We start from the raw sequence: 23,088 nt of genomic DNA on the forward strand, positions 1-23,088 counted from the left end.
ACAAACCTTTCTGTTAGCGACTGAGCGCTTAACCATTGTGCCAGCAGGGCTCCTTAGGTATGGAAATAGATGAGCGTAATCCTTTTTCTTCAGTTCGAATGTTTTACTTCATAGAATTATAAACTCACAGATCGGCAAAAAAAGATCTCAGCCCAGCTTCCTCATTTAACAACTGAGGAGAAAACCAAGGCCCTGAAGTGAGGTCGCTTGCTGGGGCTACACAGTTTGAGTGTTGAGAGCAGAACCTCCGTTATCTATTTCTCAAATCATCTAAATAAAGCTTTCACTGACTGTTTTCTTTTCTTGGAAAACGGAGAGACTTCATTAGGAGTGTCGATGTGACCCTGAGCCAAAACTGAGCACTTGTCCTTTGCAGGGTTCTGTCAACATAATACTAATCTCCCAAATGGAATCCTTTCCCCACTGGCTTTCCTTCAAAGAAATGAATTTCATTTCCAAGTAGAAAATAAAATTTCATTGTTGTTGTGTTAGCCATAAAGTTATTCAGATAAATGAAAATTAGAATGAAGCACTGTAGTTGGTTTAAATGATTGTCAGTGGTATCGCAGCTAGGGCTTTGGTGTAGTTAATCATGAGCTACCACAGCTTACGCTAGAGTCCTGAGAGCCTGAGAAAGCAGAGGAACATCGGAGAATTAAAGACACAATCCATGTATGGCGGGGAGGAGGAACAGTGGAAATTAAGTTCTCTGCTAATTTACAAGTTTTTAGGAAAAAGGAGGGTCTGTAAACATTATGAAAATAGGAGGAAAGCATTAGTTATGGGAATAGAAGTAGAGGAGACTCAAGTATAACAGATGAACAGCATCCGTAAAATAGAGATATGACAGTTAAAATTTTACATCACCTTTTACAGTGAGTGGCTCTTTGATGACACCATGCCACTGAGAGCTAAATGACTCAGAAGAGCTAATTTTCAGTGAGCAGACTGACTCCCAAGACCATTAGCTTGCCAGTAACATACCTGCCTTTAATCAGCCACACACTAAATACTCTTGTTCCACACAAAATGCTTTACAAGGCGCCTGGCTTCAGCAATAGGAAAATGCCATGTAGAACCTCAGCTAAAATGCATCCTTCAAATGTGGTTTGCCTCATCTAGGTGTCTCCCTGGGATAAAAAAGAGGAAGCTAACCAGAAAAAGTTGGAATTTGCATTCGCAAACAGTGACTACCTGGCCCTTCTACAAGCATATAAGGTAAGTCCGTAACCGAAAAACTGAGGTTTATTACCGGAATTGGAACTAAAGACAGAGTAAATTCAGTTTGATTTTCTCCAAAATTTAGGGATGGCAGCTAAGCACAAAAGAAGGTGTGCGTGCAAGCTATAATTACTGCAGACAAAACTTCTTGTCAGGAAGAGTTCTTCAGGTGAGTCCTTTCTCTGGCAGTTTGTTTTCATTCACCGTCTGTTGGGGTAGCTCACCAGATGATGTTGCAACTTTGTCTCACTTTACTTGTCCTTGGCTTGACATTGAAAGCATTGTTTCTGGAATATGCTTGGCTGTACCAGCTGTGTACAATAGGCTCCTAGAGTATGTGGCCAGGCCTTCTGTGCTGAATCTTTCAACCGACTCCGTTTGTCCTCTAAGAATGTCCAGGCATTCTTAACCTGGATCCATAAACCACTGAAATTGTATGCAAAATTGTGTATTACACGTATGCACATTAGTCTGGAGAAAGGGTTTATAGCTTTCATCAGATAATCAAGGGGGTCTATGACCATCCCCAACCCCCTCACTTCTCCCCCAAACCAAAGAACTAAGAACTACTGAACGAGATTTTCTTTGTTAATTTTTTTTATGTCCATCAGAAGCTATTGTATATCCAGTAATGAGTATAAAAGAAAAAGGTTTACTATCTTCTGTCTTATAATAGACAGGGCTTCTGTCCTCTGTTATAACAATGTTTTAGGTCCCATTCCAAACTCGTATGAGAAGCCAAAATAAGTATGGTGCACAGATTTGCAAAGTATCTGTGTTACTGAAAGATTTTGGGGCTGGAGAGGGAGAAGGACTTTATTTTCATATTAAAACGTTGATATGTCATGGAGTAGAATGCAAAATTAATGTTCTTCTTAGTACTTACCACTGAGGTGGTGGTTGTTGCTAGGTGCCGTCGAGTTGGTTCCAATTCATAGCAACCCTATGCACAACAGAACAAAAAACTGCCTGGTCCTGTACCATCCTTACAATCGTTGTTATGTTTGAACTCATTGTTGCAGCCACTGTGTCAATCCACATCGTTGAGGGTCTTCTCCTTTTCCTCTGACCCTGTTTACTTTGCCAACCATGATATCCTTCTCCAGGGACTGATCCCTCCTGACAACATGTCCAAAGTATGTAAGATGCAGTGTCGTCATTCTTGCTTCTAAGGAGCATTCTGGTTGTACTTCTTCTAAGACAGATTTGCTCATTTTTTTGACAGTACATGGTATATTCAATATTCTTTGCCAACACCACAATTCAAAGGCATTAGTTCTTCTTCGATCTTCCTTATTCATTGTCCAGCTTTCACATGCATATGATGCAATTGAAAATACCATGTGTCTGTCAGTTAGTTGTACTGTGGGGGCTTGTGTGTTGCTGTGATGCTGGAAGCTATGCCACAAGTATTTGGATACCAGCAGGGTCATCTATGGAGGATGGGTTTCAGCTGAGCTTCTGGACTAGGACAGACTGGGAAGAGGGACCTGGCAGTCTACTTCTGAAAAGCATTAGCCAGTGAAAACCTGATGAATAGCAGCGGAACATTGTCTGATACAGTGCTGGAAGATGAGCCCCCCAGGTTGGAAGGCACTGAAAAGATGACTGGGGAAGAGCTGCCTCCTCAAAGAAGAGTCAACCTTAATAATGTGGATTGGGACCTTCATTTGCTGATGCGGCACGACTCAAAATGAGAAGAAACAGCTGCAAACGTCCATGAATAATTGGAACCTGGAATGTATGAAGTACGAATCTAGGAAAATTGGAAATGGTCAAAAATGAAATGTAATGCATAAACATCGATATCCTAGGCATTAGTGAGCTGAAATGGACTGTATTGGCCATTTTGAATCAGACGGTCATATAGTCTGCTATGCTGGGAGTGATAGCTTGAAGAGGAATGGTGTTGCATTCATCGTCAAAAAGAACATTTCAAGATCTATCCTGAAGTACAACGCTGTCAGTGATAGGATAATATCCATACACCTATAAGGAAGACCAGTTAATACGACTATTATTCAAATTTATGCACCAACCACTAAGGCCAAAGATGAAGAAATATAAGATTTTTATCAGCTGCAGCAGTTCGAAATTGATTGAACATGCAATCAAGATGCATTGATAATTACTGGTGATTGGAATGCAAAAGTTGGAAACAAAGAAGAAGGATCCGTAGTTGGAAAATATGGCCTTGGTGATAGAAACAATGCCGGAGATCGAATGATAGAATTTTGCAAGACCACCGACCTCTTCATTGCAAATACCTTCTTTCACCAACATAAACGGCGACTATACATATGGACCTCACCAGATGGAACACACAGAAATCAAATTGACTACATCTGTGGAAAGAGACAATGGAAAAGCTCAGTATCGTCAGTCAGAACAAGGCCAGCGGCCAACTGTGGAACAGACCATCAATTGCTCATATGCAAGCTCAAGCTGAAACTGAAGAAAATCAGAGCAAGTCCACGAGAGCCAAAATATGACCTTGAGTATATCCCACCTGAATTTAGAGACCATCTCAAGAATAGATTTGACACATTGAACACTAGTGACCGAAGACCAGACGAGTTGTAGAAGGACATCATACGTGAAGAAAGCAAGAGGTCATTGAAAAGACAGGAAAGAAAAAAAAGACCAAGGTGGATGTCAGAGGAGACTCTGAAACTTGCTCTTGAACGTCGAGCAGCTAAAGCAAAAGGAAGAATTGATGAAGTACAAGAACTGAACAGAAGATTTCAAAGGGCGTCTCAAGAAGACAAAGTAAAGTATTATAATGACGTGCGCAAAGAGCTGAAGATGGAAAACCAAAAGGGAAGAATACGCTCGGTGTTTCTCAAGCTGAAAGAACTGAAGTACATACCACTATCTGATGTCTATTTATCTCTCTATTTTATAAGCTCCATCAGAGTAGAGACCTTGTCTGGCTTGTTCGCCACTGTATCCCCTGTGCCTAGAACAGTGTTTACCAAATAGTTGGTGGTCGGTAAAGATTCATCGAATAAATATATGCATGAGTGAATTTGATTATTTAAGATGAAGTCATAGGACCACCCAGACCAACCCAATGAGAAATCTCCAGGTGATTCATGTTAACATTAAGGTTTGAGAAGCACTGGTCTAAATTAAAGGATGCATGGTGGCACAGTGGTTAAAGCGCTCAGATGCTGACCAGAAGGTTGGCAGTTCAAACCCACCAACCACTCCATGGGAGAAAGATGTGGCAGTCTGCTTCCGCAAAGACTTATAGCCTTGGAAACCCTGTGTGATAGTTCTACTCTATCCTATAGGGACGCTATGAGTCAGAATCAACTCGATGGCAGTGGGTTTGGTTTTGCGTTTTTTGGGGTTTAAATTAAATTATTTCATAAACTACTTCATATTAATAAATTTTATATATTGATTTTTTAAAAAAAGATGAAATAAGAGACCTCAAAACCATCCCAGTGTTTGCCTTCATGCTCCTCTGCCTTCAGGTATACTACAGTGAGACATGTTGAGAAGACAATGGCTGTAGCTTTATTCTAAGTCTACTGAAAGCAAGTTTTCAAGCCTGGCTACACGGTAGATTCACCTGGGGAGCCTTTTAAAAATTATAAAATGCCCAGGTCTCACCCCAGGGCAATTAAACCTGGATCTCTGGGGTGGGCCTAGGCGTCTAGTTGCTGCTGCTGCTGCTGCTATTATTTTGGTCATTGTTGAGTTCACCATGTGTTTCAGATATGCAGCTGGAGTTGAGAACCATTGATCTAAAGTATTTTATGTGTAAGGCACCATCATAAGCATTTTCTTAAGTCATTAAGATTTTTAAGTAAAATGAGGCTGTTTCTTCCAAAATTGCATTTCTTACTAAATGGATTTATTCTTTTTACTCAGGACGTATGTAGGTTTTGTGTGATCTCTGAGGTCCATCAAACAGAGTTCCCTCTTTCCACTTAAACTCCAGCTCAGATTATAGGATTTTTTAAAACCTCAATAAATCTTTGTCATCAAATAAAAACTGTGGTATATTTAACTCCTATCATAACCCATTGCCATCGAGTCGGTTCTGACTCATAGCAACTCTGTAGGACAGTAGAGCTGCCTCATAGGGTTTCCAACGAGCGGTTGGTAGATTCAAATTGCCAACCTTTTGGTTAGCAGCCGAGCTCTTAACCACTGCGCCCCAGTGCTGCCATGTTAAATCCATGTGTATTTGAAACATTGCAACAAATACTTAAATTGTTGTCATGAGACAGATAGTGTTGCCTAGCTTTCAGTTCCTTTGATTATCATTATCTCTTCCTCTGCTGTCTGATACGCAGCCTGTATTTGAACAGAAGCCAGAAAAGAAAGAGGTTCGTTCTTTCTCACATTTGCGCTCAGCTACAAAAAAAAAAAAAAACCAAACCCATTGCCTTTGGGTCAATTCCAACTTCTCACAGCAACCCTATAGTACAGAGTAGAACTGCCCCACAGGGTTTCCAAAGCTGTAATCTTTATAGAAGCAGACTGCCACATCTTTCTCCCATGGAATGGCTGGTGGGTTCAAACCACTAACCTTTAGGCTAACAGCCGAGTGCTTGACCACTGCACCACAGGGTTCCTCCGGGGTGTTTAAATCTATACCACTTCATAATGTCCCTGATCCAGGAAAAGGTGTCAGCCAGTGAGGACACAAGGTAGGGGAGAGGGAGAGTTCTGCTGAGGTGAGTGTTTTGCATCCATTTGGGAGAGAGCACTTCCCCTCTCAGCACAGTGAGGAACTGAGAGGACTTGAGCAGAAATGCAAGTAGGAAAAACTAGACAGTGTCTCTCAGCACTTTGAGTTAGGTCTCCAAACAAAATAAACTCAATTCCTAAGAATTTCCAGGAAAATCAAACCTACCTGAAATCTAACGAGAGTGTTAAAAAGTGTAAACTAGAGATAGTTATGAGGGTGGGGAGGGAGGAAGAAGGGAATTCACTAACTAGATAGTAGACAAGAATTATCTTAGGTGAAGGGAAGGACAACACACAATATGGGGGAAGTCAGCACAACTGTACTGAACCAAATCTAAGAAGTTTCCTAAACCCAACCAAATACTTCAGTGGACAGAGTAGGAGGAGTTGGAGTCTGGGAACCATGGTTTCAGGGGACATCTAGGTCAATTGGCATACCAAAGTTTATTAAGAAAATGTTTCACATCCCACTTTGGCGAGTGGCATCTGGGGTCTTAAAAGCTAGTGAGCAGCCATCTAAGATGCATCAGTTGGGCCCATCCCACCTGGAGCAAAGGAGAATGAAGACCACCAAAAGACACAAGGAAAATATGAGCCCAAGAGACAAAACGGGCCACATAAACCAGAGACTCCATCAGTCTGAGATCAGAACTAGATGGTGTCCAGCTACCACCAATGACTGCCCTGACAGGGAACACAATAGAGAGTCACTGACAGAGCAGGAGAAAAGTGGGGTTCAGTGTTAAAATTCACATAAAAAGACCAACTTAATGGTCTAACTGAGACTACAGATACCCCAGAAGACACGGCCCCTGGATTGTCTGTTAACCCAGAACTGAAATCATTCCCGAAGCCAACTCTTCAAATGAAGGTTAGACTGGACTATAAGACATAAAATAATAGTCATGAAGAGAGCTCTTAGTTCAAGTAGATATATGAGACTAAATGGGCAGCTCCTGTCCAGAGGTGAGATGAGAAGGCAGAAAGGGATAGGAGCTGGTTGAATAGACACTGGAAATCTGGGGTGGAAAGGGAGAGTGTGCTGTCACATTATAGGGATAGCAACTAGGGTCACATAAAAATGTGTATATAATTTTTTGTATGAGAAACTAACTTGAGCTGTAAATTTTCACCTAAAGCATGATTTTGAAAAAGTAAACCTGAGTTAGGGTTAGGGTTATGAGTTAAATAAAGGATTGAGCTTTCTGACATTTTTTAATTTCTACGTAAATGTTTCACTCTATCAGTTTGTATAAGTGAGAATTGCCTTTTTGGAAATGACCAGACAGATAATCTTCACACCTGTTTGATGAACCCTTATGGGCTTCAGTGCTGTCCACCGTAATGATACGTTTTTATAGTCTCTCACTGTTGTAAGACTGTAGGCTTACCTGCTTTGATATGTTGTTGCCCTTGCTTAAAGATCTTTCCTGTTCTTTCAGGAAATAGCCAGCCTCAAACGACAATTCACTGAACTATTATCGGATATAGGGTTTGTGATGGAGGGACTCAGAGCAAGGGAAATTGAGAAAAGGGCCCAAGGAGGAGATGGTGTGTTGGATGCCACAGGAGAAGAGGTAAAAAAAATGTGTCAAAATAAAAACACAGTTGTCATTAAGTTGATTCCGATTCATGGTGGCACCATGCATTGCAGGGTAGAACTGCTCCATAGCGTTTTCATGCCTAGGGCCTTTCAAAGCAGATCACCAGGCCTTTTTTGCAGGGTGCCTTTGGATAGTCCTTACTTCTCTTTAATTAGTACATGAATAAAATATTAACTCAGGAACCCTGCGAGCATTCTTCTTCACATAAGCCCTGTGAGTAGTAGGTTAATGACATTCTTGATTTTCTTCGTTCCACAATAAGTGTCGGCTAACACTCAGACAGTCGGCTAACACTCAGCAAAAAAGAGGAAGACCCTCAACGAGATGGATTGACACAGTGGCTGCAACAGTGGGTTCAAACATAACAATTGTGAGGATGGCGCAGGACAGGGCAGTGTTTCGTTCTGTTGTACGTAGGGTTGCTATGAGTCAGAACCTCACAACACTCATGCAAACATAAGGGTTTTTCTGTTAGTTTTTATTGTTTTTGATTTTTAAATGTTACTGTGGTTTTTGATAAATCCGTAAGAGGTAGAGTAAAACCAAAAGAAACCAAATGCATTGTGGTCGAGTCAATTCTGACTTACAGTGACCCTATCTATAGGACAGAGTAGAAATAACTGCCCTATAAGGTTTCCAGGGAGTGGCTAGTGTATTTGAACTGCCTACGTTTTGGTTAGCAGCTGAACTCTTAACCACTGTCCCACCAGAGCTCCAAGAGGTAGAATTTTTAAAAAAGCAAAAAAAAAAAAAAAAACCCATTGCCGTCAAGTCAGTGCTGACTCATAGCAGCACTATAAGGACAGAGTAGAACTGCCTCATAAGGTTTCCAAGGAGCACCTGGTGGATTCGAACTGCCGACTTTTTGATTTTAGCAGTAGCTCTTAACCACTACACAACAAGGACTTCCAGACGTAGAACAGACTTTCCAATAATGTATTCTCAAACCAACCCCACCTTTTTCTAACCATGGACAGTGTTTTGTAAACTATAGGAAGAGCATTTCTTCAAGACAAACCTGACGTCCATTTATTCTAAGTGCAATTAGTGCTTTATTTGTGAACATTTCATGAACTTAGAATCTTTTCTGTCCACTGACCCTTAGGAACGGTAGTTTTGCAACTGTTTTGAAACTGGTATTTCTAGATGTCTGCAGAGCTCCTTGGAGTGAGTCCTATGTGGATGTGGTCCAGTAGCTTTGTTTTTTACTTAGAAAGAAATCATTGTTTCTAGCAAAAAGGTAGGAACCAGATGCCCTTTTTTTGTTTTGTTTTGTTTTGTTTAAGATAGAGATCAAATGAAATATAATGTTAAATTCCAGGGCACAGACAGAAATAGCCACATTACTTGGCAAAGGTACCGATTAATGCTTTATTTCTCTTTCAGGCAAACTCAAATGCTGACAACCCCAAGCTGATATCGGCAATGCTGTGTGCTGCTCTGTATCCAAATGTAGTGCAGGTAACAAACCATTTTTCCTGGGTCCTTCTACTTCTCGTTGACTTGTAGCCAAAGAATATGAATTGAGACTTGCACATTGATCATCTGAAAGAGATAAACATACATGTGCAGGCATGCCTTGTAAGGAGATTCCTTGTAGCAACTCCTTAGTGCACATTGCAAATGCTTCCATTCTCTGAAATCTGTTCTGATACACCTCGGAGATAATTGTGGGTTTGGTTCCAGACCAGTGCAGTCAAGCGAATTTTCCAATAAAGCAAGTCATGAACTTTTTGGCTTCCCAATGCATGTAAAAGTTATGTTTACATTATCCTGTTGTCTATTAAGTGTGCAAGAGCATTGTGTCTAAAAAAACAATGTACATACCTTAATTAAAAAATACTTTATTGCTAAAAAATGCTAACTTCCATCTGAGCCTGCTTCAAGTCCTAATCTTTTTGCTGGTGGAAGGTCTTGCCTCAAAGTTGATGGCTGCTGACTGATCAGGTGGTGATTCCTGAAGGCTGGGGGAGGCTGTGGCAATTTCTTAAAATAAGACAGCATTGAAGTTCGCTGCATGGATTGATTCTTCCCTTCACAAAAGATTTCTCCGTAGCATGCGATTCTGTCTGATAGCATTTTAACCACAGAAGAACTTCTTTCAAAATTGGAGTCAGTCTTCTCAAACCCTGCCACTGCTTTATCAGCAAAGTTTGTGTAATATTCTAAATCTTTTGTTGTCATTTCAACAGTGGTCACAGCATCTTCACCAGGAGTAGATTCCATCTAAAGAAACCCCTTTCTTTGCTCATCCGTAAGAAGCAACTGCTCATCTGTTGACATTGCAGCAATTCAGTCACATCTCCCGGCTCCACCTCTAGTTCTCTTGCCATTTCTACCACATCTGCAGTTACTTCCTTCACTGAAGTCTTGAACCCCTCAAAGTCATCCGTGAGGGTTGTAATCAACTTCTTCCAAACTCCTGTTAATGTTGGTATTTTTTTTCTTTTGTTTTGTTTGTTTGTTCGTTCGTTTGTTTTTTGTAATTAACTTTTATTAAGCTTCAAGTGAACGTTTACAAATCCAATCAGTCTGTCACATATAAGTTTACATACATCTTACTCCGTACTCCCACCTGCTCTTCCCCTATTAAGTCAGCCCTTTCAGTCTCTCCTTTCGTGACAATTTTGCCAGCTTCCCTCTCTCTCTATCCTCCCATCACCCCTCCAGACAAGAGCCGCCAACACACTCTCAAGTGTCCACCTGATATAATTAGCTCACTCTTCATCAGCATCTCTCTCCCACCCGCTGACCAATCCCTTTCATGTCTGATGAGTTGTCTTCGGGGATGGTTCCCGTCCTGTGCCGACAGAAGGTTTGGGGACCATGACCGCTGGGACTCCTCTAGTCTCAGTCAGACCATTAAGTATGGTCTTTTTATGAGAATTTGGGGTCTGCATCCCACTGATCTCCTGCTCCCTCAGGAGTTCTCGGTTGTGCTCCCTGTCAGGGCAGTCATCGGTTGTGGCCGGGCACCAACTAGTTCTTCTGGTCTCAGGATGATGTAGGTCTCTGGTTCATGTGGCCCTTTCTGTCTCTTGGGCTCCTAGTTGTTGTGTGACCTTGGTGTTCTTCATTCTCCTTTGCTCCAGGTGGGTTGAGACCAATTGATGCATCTTAGATGGCCGCTTGTTAGCCTTTAAGACCCCAGACGCCACATTTCAAAGTGGGATGCAGAATGTTTTCATAATAGAATTATTTTGCCAATTGACTTAGAAGTCCCCGCAAACCATGTTCCCCAGACCCCCGCCCCTGCTCCGCTGACCTTTGAAGCATTCATTTTATCCCAGAAACTTCTTTGCTTTTGGTCCAGTCCAATTGAGCTGACCTTCCATGTATTGAGTGTTGTCTTTCCCTTCACCCAAAGCAGTTCTTATCTACTGATTAACCAATAAAAAACCCTCTCCCTCCCTCCCTCCCTCCCCCCTTCGTAACCACAAAAGTATGTGTTCCTCTCAGTTTTTACTATTTCTCAAGATCTTATAATAATGGTCTTATACAATATTTGTCCTTTTGCCTCTGACTCATTTCGCTGAGCATAATGCCTTCCAGGTTCCTCCATGTTATGGAATGTTTCACAGATTCATCACTGTTCTTTATCGGTGCGTAGTATTCCATTGTGTGAATATACCACAATTTATTTACCCATTCATCCGTTGATGGACACCTTGGTTGCTTCCAGCTTTTTGCTATTGTAAACAGAGCTGCAGTGAACATGGGTGTGCATATATCTGTTTGTGTGAAGGCTCTTGTATCTCTAGGGTATATTCCGAGGAGTGGGATTTCTGGGTTGTATGGTAGTTCTATTTCTAACTGTTTAAAATAATGCCAGATAGATTTCCAAAGTGGTTGTACCATTTTACATTCCCACCAGCAGTGTATAAGAGTTCCAATCTCTTTGCAGCCTCTCCAACATTTATTATTTTGTGTTTTTTGGATTAATGCCAGCCTTGTTGGAGTGAGATGGAATCTCATCGTAGTTTTAATTTGCATTTCTTTAATGGCTAATGATCGAGAGCATTTTCTTATGTATCTGTTGGCTGCCTGAATATCTTCTTTAGTGAAATGTGTGTTCATATCCTTTGTCCACTTCTTGATTGGGTTGTTTGTCTTTTTGTGGTTGAGTTTTGACAGAATCATGTAGATTTTAGAGATCAGATGCTGGTCTGAGATGTCATAGCTGAAAATTCTTTCCCAGTCTGTAGGTGGTCTTTTTACTCTTTTGGTGAAGTCTTTAGATGAGCATAGATGTTTGATTTTTAGGAGCTCCCAGTTATCGGGTTTCTCTTCATCATTTTTGGTAATGTTTTGTATTCTGTTTATGCCTTGTATTAGGGCTCCTGGGGTTGTCCCTATTTTTTCTTCCATGATCTTTATCGTTTTAGTCTTTATGTTTAGGTCTTTGATCCACTTGGAGTTAGTTTTTGTGCATGGTGTGAGGTATGGGTCCTGTTTCATTCTTTTGCAAATGGATATCCAGTTATGCCAGCACCATTTGTTAAAAAGACTATCTTTTCCCCAATTGACTGACACTGGTCCTTTGTCAAATATCAGCTGCTCATACATGGATGGATTTATATCTGGGTTCTCAATTCTGTTCCATTGGTCTATGTGCCTGTTGTTGTACCCGTACCAGGCTGTTTTGACTACTGTGGCTGTATAATAGGTTCTGAAATCAGGTAGAGTGAGGCCTCCCACTTTCTTCTTCTTTTTCAGTAATGCTTTGCTTATCCGGGGCTTCTTTCCCTTCCATATGAAATTGCTGATTTGTTTCTCTATCACCTTAAAATATGACATTGGAATTTGGATCGGAAGTGCGTTATATGTATAGATGGCTTTTGGTAGAATAGACATTTTTACTATGTTAAGTCTTCCTATCCATGAGCAAGGTATGTTTTTCCAATTAAGTATGTCCTTTTGAATTTCTTGTAGTAGAGCTTTGTAGTTTTCTTTGTATAGGTCTTTTACATCCTTGGTAAGATTTATTCCTAAGTATTTTATCTTCTTGGGGGCTACTGTGAATGGTATTGATTTGGTTATTTCCTCTTCGGTGTTCTTTTTGTTGGTGTAGAGGAATCCAAGTGATTTTTGTATGTTTATTTTATAACCTGAGACTGCCAAACTCTTCTATGAGTTTCAGTAGTTTTCTGGAGGATTCCTTAGGGTTTTCTGTGTATAAGATCATGTCATCTGCAAATAGTGATAACTTTACTTCCTCCTTGCCAATCCGGATACCCTTTATTTCTTTGTCTAGCCTAATTGCTCTGGCTAGGACTTCAAGTACGATGTTGAATAAGAGCAGTGATAAAGGGCATCCTTGTCTGGTTCCCGTTCTCAAGGGAAATGTTTTCAGGTTCTCTCCATTTAGAGTGATATTGGCTGTTGGCTTTGCATAGATGCCCTTTATTATGTTGAGGAATTTTCCTTCAATTCCTATTTTGGTAAGAGTTTTTATCATAAATGGGTGTTGGACTTTGTCAAATGCCTTTTCTGCATCAATTGATAAGATCATGTGGTTTTTATCTTTTGTTTTATTTATGTGATGGATTACATTAATGGTTTTTCTGATATTAAACCAGCCTTGCATACCTGGTATAAATCCCACTTGATCAGGGTGAATTATTTTTTTGATGTGTTGTTGGATTCTATTGGCTAGAATTTTGTTGAGGATTTTTGCATCTATGTTCATGAGGGATATAGGTCTATAATTTTCTTTTTTTGTAATGTCTTTACCTGGTTTTGGTATCAGGGAGATGGTGGCTTCATAGAATGAGTTGGGTAGTATTCCGTCCTTTTCTATACTTTGAAATACCTTCGGTAGTAGTGGTGTTCACTCTTCTCTGAAAGTTTGGTAGAACTCTGCAGTGAAGCCGTCCGGGCCAGGGCTTTTTTTTGTTGGAAGTTTTTTGATTACCGTTTCAATCTCTTTTTTTGTTATGGGCCTATTTAGTTGTTCTACTTCTGAATGTGTTAGTTTAGGTAGGTAGTGTTTTTCCAAGAATTCATCCATTTCTTCTAGGTTTTCAAATTTGTTGGAGTACAATTTTTCGTAGTAATCTGAAATGATTCTTTTAATTTCATTTGGTTCTGTTGTGATGTGGTCCTTCTCGTTTCTTATTTGGGTTATTTTTTTCCTTTCCTGTATTTCTTTAGTCAGTCTAGCCAATGGTTTATCAATTTTGTTAATTTTTTCAAAGAACCAGCTTTTGGCTTTGTTAATTCTTTCAATTGTTTTTCTGTTCTCTAATTCATTTAGCTCAGCTCTAATTTTTATTATTTGTTTTCTTCTGGTGTCTGATGGGTTCTTTTGTTGCTCACTTTCTATTTGTTCAAGTTGTAGGGACAGTTCTCTGATTTTGGCTCTTTCTTCTTTTTGTATGTGTGCATTTATCGATATAAATTGGCCTCTGAGCACTGCTTTTGCTGTGTCCCAGAGGTTTTGATACGAAGTATTTTCATTCTCGTTGCATTCTATGAATTTCCTTATTCCCTCCTTGATGTCTTCTATAACCCAGTCTTTTTTCAGGAGGGTATTGTTCAGTTTCCAAGTATTTGATTTCTTTTCCCTAGTTTTTCTGTTATTGATTTCTAGTTTTATTGCCTTGTGGCCTGAGAAGATGCTTTGTAATATTTCGATGTTTTGGACTCTGCAAAGGTTTGTTTTATGACCTAATATGTGGTCTATTCTAGAGAATGTTCCATGTGTGCTAGAAAAAAAAGTATACTTTGCAGCAGTTGGGTGGAGAGTTCTGTATAAGTCAGTGAGGTCAAGTTGGTTGATTGTTGTAAGTAGGTCTTCCGTGTCTCTATTGAGCTTCTTACTGGATGTCCTGTCCTTCTCCGATAGTGGTGTGTTGAAGTCTCCTACTATAATTGTGGAGGTGTCTATCTCACTTTTCAATTCTGTTAAAATTTCATGTATGTATCTCGCAGCCCTGTCATTGGATGCATAAATATTTAATATGGTTATGTCTTCCTGATCAATTGTCCCTTTTATCATTATATAGTGTCCTTCTTTATCCTTTGTGGTGGATTTAAGTCTAAAGTCTATTTTGTCAGAAATTAATATTGCTACTCCTCTTCTTTTTTGCTTATTGTTTGCTTGATATATTTTTTTCCATCCTTTGAGTTTTAGTTTGTTTGTGTCTCTAAGTCTAAGGTGTGTCTCTTGTAGGCAGCATATAGATGGATCAGGTTTCTTTACCCAGTCCGTGACTCTCTGTCTCTTTATTGGTGCATTTAGTCCATTTACATTCAGCGTAATTATAGATAAATAAGTTTTTAGTGTTGTCATTTTGATGCCTTTACATGTGTGTTGTTGGCAATTTCATTTTTCCACATACTTTTTTGTGCTGAGACTTTTTTTTTAGTAAATTGTGAGATCCTCATTTTCATAGTGTTTGACTTTATTTTAGTTGAGTCGTTACGTTTTTCTTGAGTTATGGAGTTGTTATACCTTTTTGTGGTTACCTTATTATTTACCCCTATTTTTCTAAGTAAAAACCTAACTTGTATCGTTCTATATCGCCTTGTATCACTCTCCATCTGGCAGTTCAATGCCTCCTGTATTTAGTCCCTCTTTTTGATTATTGTGATCTTTTACCTATTGACTTCCATGATTCCCTGTTATGTGTATTGTTTTTTTTTTTTTTTTTTAATTAATCTTAATTTGTTTTTGTGATTTCCCTATTTGAGTTGATATCAGGACATTCTGTTTTGTGACCTTGTATTGTGCTGGTATCTGATATTATTGTTTTTCTGACCAAACAATATCCTTTAGTATTTCTTGTAGCTTTGGTTTGGTTTTTGCAAATTCTCTAAACTTGTGTTTATCTATAAATATCTTAATTTCGCCTTCATATTTCAGAGAGAGTTTTGCTGGATATATGATCCTTGGCTGGCAGTTTTTCTCCTTCAGTGCTCTCTATATGTCATCCCATTCCCTTCTTGCCTGCATGGTTTCTGCTGAGTAGTCTGAACTGATTCTTATTGATTCTCCCTTGAAGGAAACCTTTCTTTTCTCCCTGGCTGCTTTTAAAATTTTCTGTTTATCTTTGGTTTTGGCGAGTTTGATGATAATATGTCTTGGTGTTTTTCTTTTTGGATCAATCTTAAATGGGGTTCTATGAGCATCTTGGATAGATATCCTTTCTTCTTTCATGATGTCAGGGAAGTTTTGTGTCAGGAGTTCTTCAACTATTTTCTCTGTGTTTTCTGTCCCCCCTCCCTGTTCTGGGACTCCAGTCACCCGCAAGTTATCCTTCTTGATAGAGTCCCACATGATTCTTAGGTTTTCTTCATTTTTCTTAATTCTTTTATCTGATTTTTTTTCAGCTATGTTGGTGTTGATTCCCTGGTCCTCCAGATGTCCCAGTCTGCATTCTAATTGCTCGAGTCTGCTCGTCCGACTTCCTATTGCGTTGTCTAATTCTGTAATTTTATTGTTAATCTTTTGGATTTCTACATGCTGTCTCTCTATGGATTCTTGCAACTTATAAATTTTTCCACTATGTTCTTGAATGATCTTTTTGAGTTCTTCAACGGTTTTATCAGTGTGTCCCTTGGCTTTTTCTGCAGTTTGCGTTATTTCGTTTGTGATGTCTTGAAGCATTCTGTAAATTAGTTTTTTATATTCTGCATCTGATAATTCCAGGATTGTATCTTCATTTGGGAAAGATTTTGATTCTTTTGTTTGGGGGGTTGGAGAAGCTGTCATGGTCTGCTTCTTTATATGGTTTGATATGGACTGCTGTCTCCGAGCCATCACTGGGAAACTAGTTTTTCCAGAAAATCTGCTAAAAAAAAAATGCAGTCAGATCCCTATCAGAGTTCTCCCTCTGGCTCAGGCTATTCGGATGTTAATGAAGCCGCCTGGGGAGGGTGGGGGAGGAATCAGAGAGATAGGAGAGTAGCACCTCAGAATATAGCCAGAGTTGCTTGTCTTGCTTGGAATGACTTTTATATCTGAGATTTCCGCGGGGTGCGTCGCCTATGTGTGCTGTCTGTGTGGAGATTGCCCCCGGGGGGTCTGGCCCACTGGAGTCGGGGTCAGATCCTCCACTGCCAGCCTGGGGCGGTGCACTCCCGACTCCAAAATCAGTCGCTGCCTCCCGGGGACTCCCTGTCCCGCCTACCGCGTTGCCGCGCAGCCCCCGCGAACCGGCTGGGTTCCCCCCCCAGGTGTCAGCTCAGGCGAGCGGAGAAGCTCCCCACGCCTGCGCCGCAACCGTGCGTCCCGGCTGGGACGCCACACTCCCCGCTTCAAGACCAGTCACTGCCTCCCGGGGACTTCTCCCACTGGCTGCGCCGCCACGCCGCCCGCGCGAACCGGCTGGCCCCCCTCCCCAGTGTCAGTTCAGGGGGATGGAGCTGCTCCCCGCGCTTATGCCGCACCCGCAGTCTGCCAGAATCCCGGCGGGACGGCTCCCCGGCTGGGACGCTGCTCTCCCCGCTCCAAGACCAGTCACTGCCTCCCGGGGACTTCTCCCACCGGCTGCGTCGCCATGCCGCCCGCGCGAACCGGCTAGGCCCCCTCCCGGGGTTAGTTCAGGGGGGTGGTGCAGCTCCCTGCACCCGCTTCCCTCCTAAATCCCGGCGGGACGGCTCCCCGGCTGGGATGCTGCTCTCTCCGCTCCAAGACCAGTCACTGCCTCCTGGGGACTTCTTCCACCGGCTGCGCTGGCTGGGCCCCCTCCCGGAATGAGTTCGGGGGCTAGGGCTAGACCCTTTGTTTGTGCCGTCTGCCACCCTGGGCTTTGCCCCAAATCAGGCGCCGAAGGTCACCTGACCGGTACGCTGGCTCCAGGCTCTGAAAACAATCACTGCCTCTCCGTATTTGTTCGTTCTCCGTCTCTAAATCTGTGTTTGTTGTTCAGGGTTCGTAGATTGTTATGTATGTGATCGATTCACTTGTTTTTCCGAGTCTTTGTTGCAAGAGGGATCCGTGGTAGCGTCCACCTAGTCCGCCATCTTGGCCCCGCCTTCCCCGTTCTAATGTTGGTATTTTGACCTCCTCATGTGAACCACAAATGTTCTTAATGGCATCTAGGATGGTGAATCCTTTCCAGAAGGTTTTCAATTTACTTTGCTAGATCCGTCAGAGGAATTGCCGTCTATGGCAGCTATAGCCTTATTAAATATGTTTCTTAAATAATAAGACTTGAACGTCAAAACTACTCCTCGATCCATGGGCTGCAGAATGGATGTTGTGTTAGCAGGCATGAAAACAACATTAATCTCCTTGTACATCTCCATCAGAGCTTTGGGGTGACCAGGTGCATTGTCAATGAGCAGTAATATTTTGAAAGGAATCTTTTTTTCTGAGGAGTAGGTCTCAACGGTGGGCTTAAAATATTCAGTGAACCGTGTTGTAAACAGATGTGCTGTCATCCAGGCTTTGTTGTTCCATTTATAGAGCACAGGCAGAGTTGATTCAGTGTAGTTCTTAAGGACCCTAGGATTTTCAGAATGATACTTGAGCTTTGGCTTCAACTTAGTCACCAGCTGTATTAACCCCTAACCAGAGAGTCAGCCTGTCCTTTGAGCACATTGACTTCTCTCTCTAGCTAAGAAAGACCTAGAGGGCATCTTCTTCCAATATAAGGCTGTTCCATCTACATTAAAAATTTGTTGTTCAGTGTAGCCACCTTCATCCGTTATCTTAGCTAGGCCTTCTGGGCAGCTTGCTGCCGCTTCTGCATCAGTCCTTCCTGCTTCACCTTGTAATTTTATGTTATGGAGATGGCTTCTTTCCTTAAACCTCATGAACCGACATCTGCTTGTTTCAAACTTTTCTCCTGCAGCTTCCTCACCTTTCTCGGCCTTCATAGAATTAAAGAGTTTTTAGGGCCTTGTTCTGGATTAGGCTTTGGCTTAAGAGAATGTTGTGGCTGGTTTGATCTTCTATCCAGACCACTAAAACTTTCTCCATATCAGCAATAAGGCTGTTTTGCTATCTTATCATTCGTGTGTTCGCTGGAGTTGCAGTTTTAGTTTCTTCCAAGAACTTTTCCTTTGCATTCACAGCTTGGCTAAGTGTTTGGTGCAAGAGGCCTAGCTTTTGGGCTATCTCGGCTTTTGTCATGCCTTCCTCACTAAGCTTAATCATTTCTTGCATTTGATTTAAAGTGAGGGAGATGTGATTCTTCCTTTTCTCTTGAACACTCAGAGGCCATTGTAGGGTTATTAATTGGCCTAATTTCAATATTGTTGTCTCTCAGGGAAGAGGAGGCCGAGGAAAGAGACGGCAACAGCCAGCCAGTGGAACAGTCAGAACACAAACAACATTTATCAATTAAGTTTGCCTTCTTATAAGGGTACGGTTCATGGCACCCCAAAACAATTACAATAGTGACATCAAATATTGCTGATCACGTATCACCATACCAGATGTAATAATAAAGAAAAAGTTTAAAATATTGCAAAAATTACCAAAATGTGACACAGACAGGAAGTGAGTGCATGCCTTTGGAAAAAATGATGCTGATAGACTTTCTCGACACAGGGTTGCACGATTTGTAAAAAATAATATCTGCAAAGTGCAATAAAACGAGGTATGCCTATACATCATTCAGCAACACATTTATTATATAAAACAAAATGCCTTTGTAATCCTTCTGACATTTTATGATATCCCAGAAATTAAGATGGACATAAATGTCACTCTGTCAGCCAACCTGTGCATAACTGACCTTCTGTGTTAGATGTGAGTTTGATTCTACTACAGTTTCCCATTTCTCCTTATTCTCTCTACTCTAGACTAAAATTAGATAAGAACAAACGACACAAATCAGTACTGTGGCTGTCCTCTGGAGATCCTACCTGAGTGTGTTCTTAGACTTTTACCTGAGTTTTGATTATCCAGTCCTACGAAATTATCCCTCTCAAACCCAGAAAGAATTTGAATTTGGCAGAGTACTGAATCATTTCTCAAGGCCTTATTAGCCTTTTGTTAAATTCTCACTTAACTGCTGCTGCGTAAACTACAGTTCATTTTCTGCATAGCACTTGCATGCTTTTGAAACCATTTGAAATTTACCTTAAAAAATCATTTGGATTTCGATTTGCTGGTTTTTGATATGTAAAAAGTTATGTAAGGTGTTACCACTGGGGGAAGCTGGGTGAAGGGTACAGGGGACTCTCTATATATTTTTATAACTTCCTGCAAGTCTATAGTTATTTCAAAATAAAAAGTTTTGGAAAACCAAAAAGGAATGCTAGGAAAAAATTTTTGGAGACTTAAAATATAGAAATGAAAACTATAAATGTGGCATAAGAAATTTTAGGTGAATAATAATATAATTTTAAGACTAAACCAAAAGTGAAAAGGTGTGTGCTTAAGAACTCCTACAAACAGGTCATGAAGCAACAGGCAGTATACGCATACAAAAATGCAGTACTGTGTTAGTAGAGTGAAGAAATGCAAGGTAGAACGACAAAGAAATGCCTCTTTTTACTATCCAAACAGGCAAAAACATTTTTTTAATTATAATACCTGTGCTGTCATGAGCCTCAAAAAATGAACTCTGCCTCTTGGTGGGAATAAAAATTGATACTCTTTCTCAATAGCGGTTTCATTTCTAGGGATTTATTATTAGGAAATAATCACATATATGCAAAAAGATACAGCTAGAAGAATGTTCTTTTGAGCACTGTTTATAATTACAGACTATTTAAATCTCCAATAATAGGGAATTTATTGGTTAAATAATTATAGATCCTTACAACAAGGTACTATACAGTCACTGAAAATTATGTTGCAGGAAAATACTTAACAACGTGGAAAAATGCTATTAAAAAAGTAGGTTACAAAAAAGAATGATCCTATTTTAGTTTGAATACATATGTATATTTTATTTATAGTATATGTTTACAGTTATCTAGCAAAGAAAACAAATGATACTTATCAAATATTAATGCTAGTTATTTCTTAATCATGGGTTTACGTTTTATTTTCTTCTTTATTCCTAATAAGCATTTTCTACAGTAAACGCGTTTATTGTCTTTAATATCTATATGTGTAATTCAGATATACATGGAAGCTTTTATTATGTTTTCAAATGAAGTCATCTGTTTATTCGTAGAAATTTTTTATTGTGTTTTGAAAGAAATTCATTTGGAAACATTGTATTGAGGTTGGGATTGAGAGTCAGCAGATCCCTGGTCCAGTGTTGCCAGCTGGAGCTCTCTATCTGACAATCGCTGTAGACGCAAGGTAGCAGCTAATTTCTCCTCCCCACGGCCGGTGTGCAGCCCAGCCACCCAGAGCTGCTGCGCCCACACCCACACTCCTGGGTGGTAAAAATAAGAGACGTGCACATGTACTGTTTTCAAAGGGAACAAAGTAAGTGAGAAAAGGGAGAAACAGCAGTACCCTTCAGAGAAGCCTGATTTTGTACCAAGGGGCACTCCCGACGATGAAAATATATATTATGTATCTATTTTTACAAATACCTGTTTTTTAGGTGAAAAGCCCAGAAGGGAAATTTCAGAAGACCAGTATTGGAGCTGTCAGAATGAAACCAAAATCAGAAGAGTTGAAGTTTGTCACCAAGAATGACGGATATGTACACATTCACCCATCATCAGTGAACTACCAGGTCAGAATGGCAGTGTGTCTTTATGTTTACATACGGCAGGCCTTGGCTACCTTAAATTCAGCCAAACTCTGTCCTGTCACTTGTTGTCCCCAGCAGCACCATTGACTTGGGGAAGGTCGAATAAATATAAGCAGACTGGACATTGGACTATTTCGGGAAAGACATTTCTGTTTTAAAAAAATTCTACTGAGTGCAAAATAACGTTCAAGCCTGCTTTCAAATGCAAATTGTCTCTTTGCAGTGGTGATTTGAGAAGTCATGATGTAATTGCATTGCTGAACCTGTGCCTTTAAAAGGGAATGAGTGACCCTCATATGAAATAGCTGGAATAGGCCAATGTATAGAGAGCAGAGTTTATTAGTGACTACCAGGGGCAGGAGAGGAGGGGAGGGGAGTCATTGTTTAGGAAGCAGTTTCTGCTTATTATGATGGAAGTTTGGCAGTGGATACTGACGATAGTTGTACAACATGATTAATGTAATTGATGTCAGTAAATCGTACACATGCAGAACAGTAAACTGGCAAATACTGTGTTATATAGTTTTACAGAAAAGGGGGCATGGCGGAATGAATGGCCAGTACTTGCAGATCCCAGCTCCTCAGCTCTTATTCTTCCTTCAACCTACTGCTGTGTTGCTTCTGCCCCCACCATCCACTGAGTTGATCAGAGGTCACAAGTCACCTCCTAGTGATTACATCCAGTCGCTGTCTCCTGGTCCTCATCGTACTTGACTTCTGTGTGGTGGTTGACACTGCCGACCTCCCTTTCGAAACTATTCCTGATGTTGTTTTTGCTCCTGAATTATCACTTTCTTCTGCTGTCTCCCTGATCATCCCTCTCTATGTCCTTTACTGGCTTCTCTTCCTTTGCCCTGAAGTAGTGGTCCTGTCCTTAGTCCTTATTCTCTCACTGTAGTGTCCCTACGCTTCAGGAACCACCAAGTGCACAACTTCCTGATTCCAGCTGCCACCTACATAAGAGCACCAATGCCCAAATCTCAGTCTCCAGACCGGGGTTTGTCCTGAGCTTTCCTACTAGAAATCAGCAACTGGATGCCTTCCGGTCATCTCAGACTCAAAAGCTGAAAATCAAACTCTTTGTCTCCCAGTTCCCCCTTCTCCTCCTAAGTTTCTGTCTTGGTTAAAGGTACCATCCCAGTCAGAACCCAGGAGTCACACAAGCGCCCCTTTTTCTCCCTCCCCCAGTCCTACTAGTCACCAAGTCCCAGCAATTCTACCTTCTTGACATCTCTTAGATTTGCCTACTCCTCTTGTCTCCGTTGCCACTTCCTCAGTTCACACCCCAGATGTCTGTCTGTTACCTGAAGTACAATAATAATCTTACTGCTGGTGTTTTCTCTCACCAGCCTTCTACACTGTTGCTGCCAGAATTATCTTTACAAAACATACATTTGACGATGTCATTTCTTTGATTAAAACTCTTCATATGCAGAATGTACTACAAACTCACATGACCCTTCGTGTTCTGGCCTTTTCCCATACCATGCCCCCACAGCCCCCCTCTGTCATTCTTTATGCTCCAGCCATACCAGACTACCAACACTGTCCTCAAATGTCATGCCATTGGACATGCTTTTCTCTCTGCCTGAAATGACGTTCTTATTCCCCAGCAAGCTCTTACTTACCCTTCAAGCTTCCATTAAAAATCACTTTCTCAGTGCCCTCTCCCTCCAAGCTGCTCTTCTACTGTTCCACTGTTGTATAGGATGCGTTTGTCCATTATTGCACTTCTCACATTATTTTATGGTTTATCTCCCTCATGGGATTGTGAAATCCCTGACAACAGGAATTGATTTTATTCATTTTCACATTCTCGGTGCCTAGCATGGCACCAAGCTAAAAGCAGGTGCTCAATAAAGCTTTTAGGGAAAATGGAGAAAAGGCGGGAAGGAGAATGAGGGAGAGTTTGAAGTGTTAGGGCTGGTCCTCTGGAACCT

The 23,088-nt window shown here is 40.9% G+C and overlaps 1 protein-coding gene across 8 annotated transcripts in view; it reads left to right on the forward strand.

Annotated features, from left to right (window-relative positions):
- The window catches only part of DHX57 (DExH-box helicase 57), a 98,329-nt gene that overhangs the window by 69,702 nt on the left and 5,539 nt on the right, over window positions 1-23,088 (forward strand). For all 8 annotated transcript variants that reach the window (XM_010595883.3, XM_003416089.4, XM_010595879.3 and 5 more), the window contains 5 exons: window positions 1,123-1,218; window positions 1,307-1,390; window positions 7,371-7,505; window positions 8,919-8,993; window positions 20,996-21,130. In XM_010595883.3, coding sequence (XP_010594185.1) covers window positions 1,123-1,218; window positions 1,307-1,390; window positions 7,371-7,505; window positions 8,919-8,993; window positions 20,996-21,130 — 525 coding nt within the window. The remainder of the gene's footprint in view (window positions 1-1,122; window positions 1,219-1,306; window positions 1,391-7,370; window positions 7,506-8,918; window positions 8,994-20,995; window positions 21,131-23,088) is intronic.

Source organism: Loxodonta africana, chromosome 26 (assembly GCF_030014295.1).
Source record: "Loxodonta africana isolate mLoxAfr1 chromosome 26, mLoxAfr1.hap2, whole genome shotgun sequence".
Classification (NCBI taxonomy): Eukaryota; Metazoa; Chordata; class Mammalia; order Proboscidea; family Elephantidae; genus Loxodonta; species Loxodonta africana.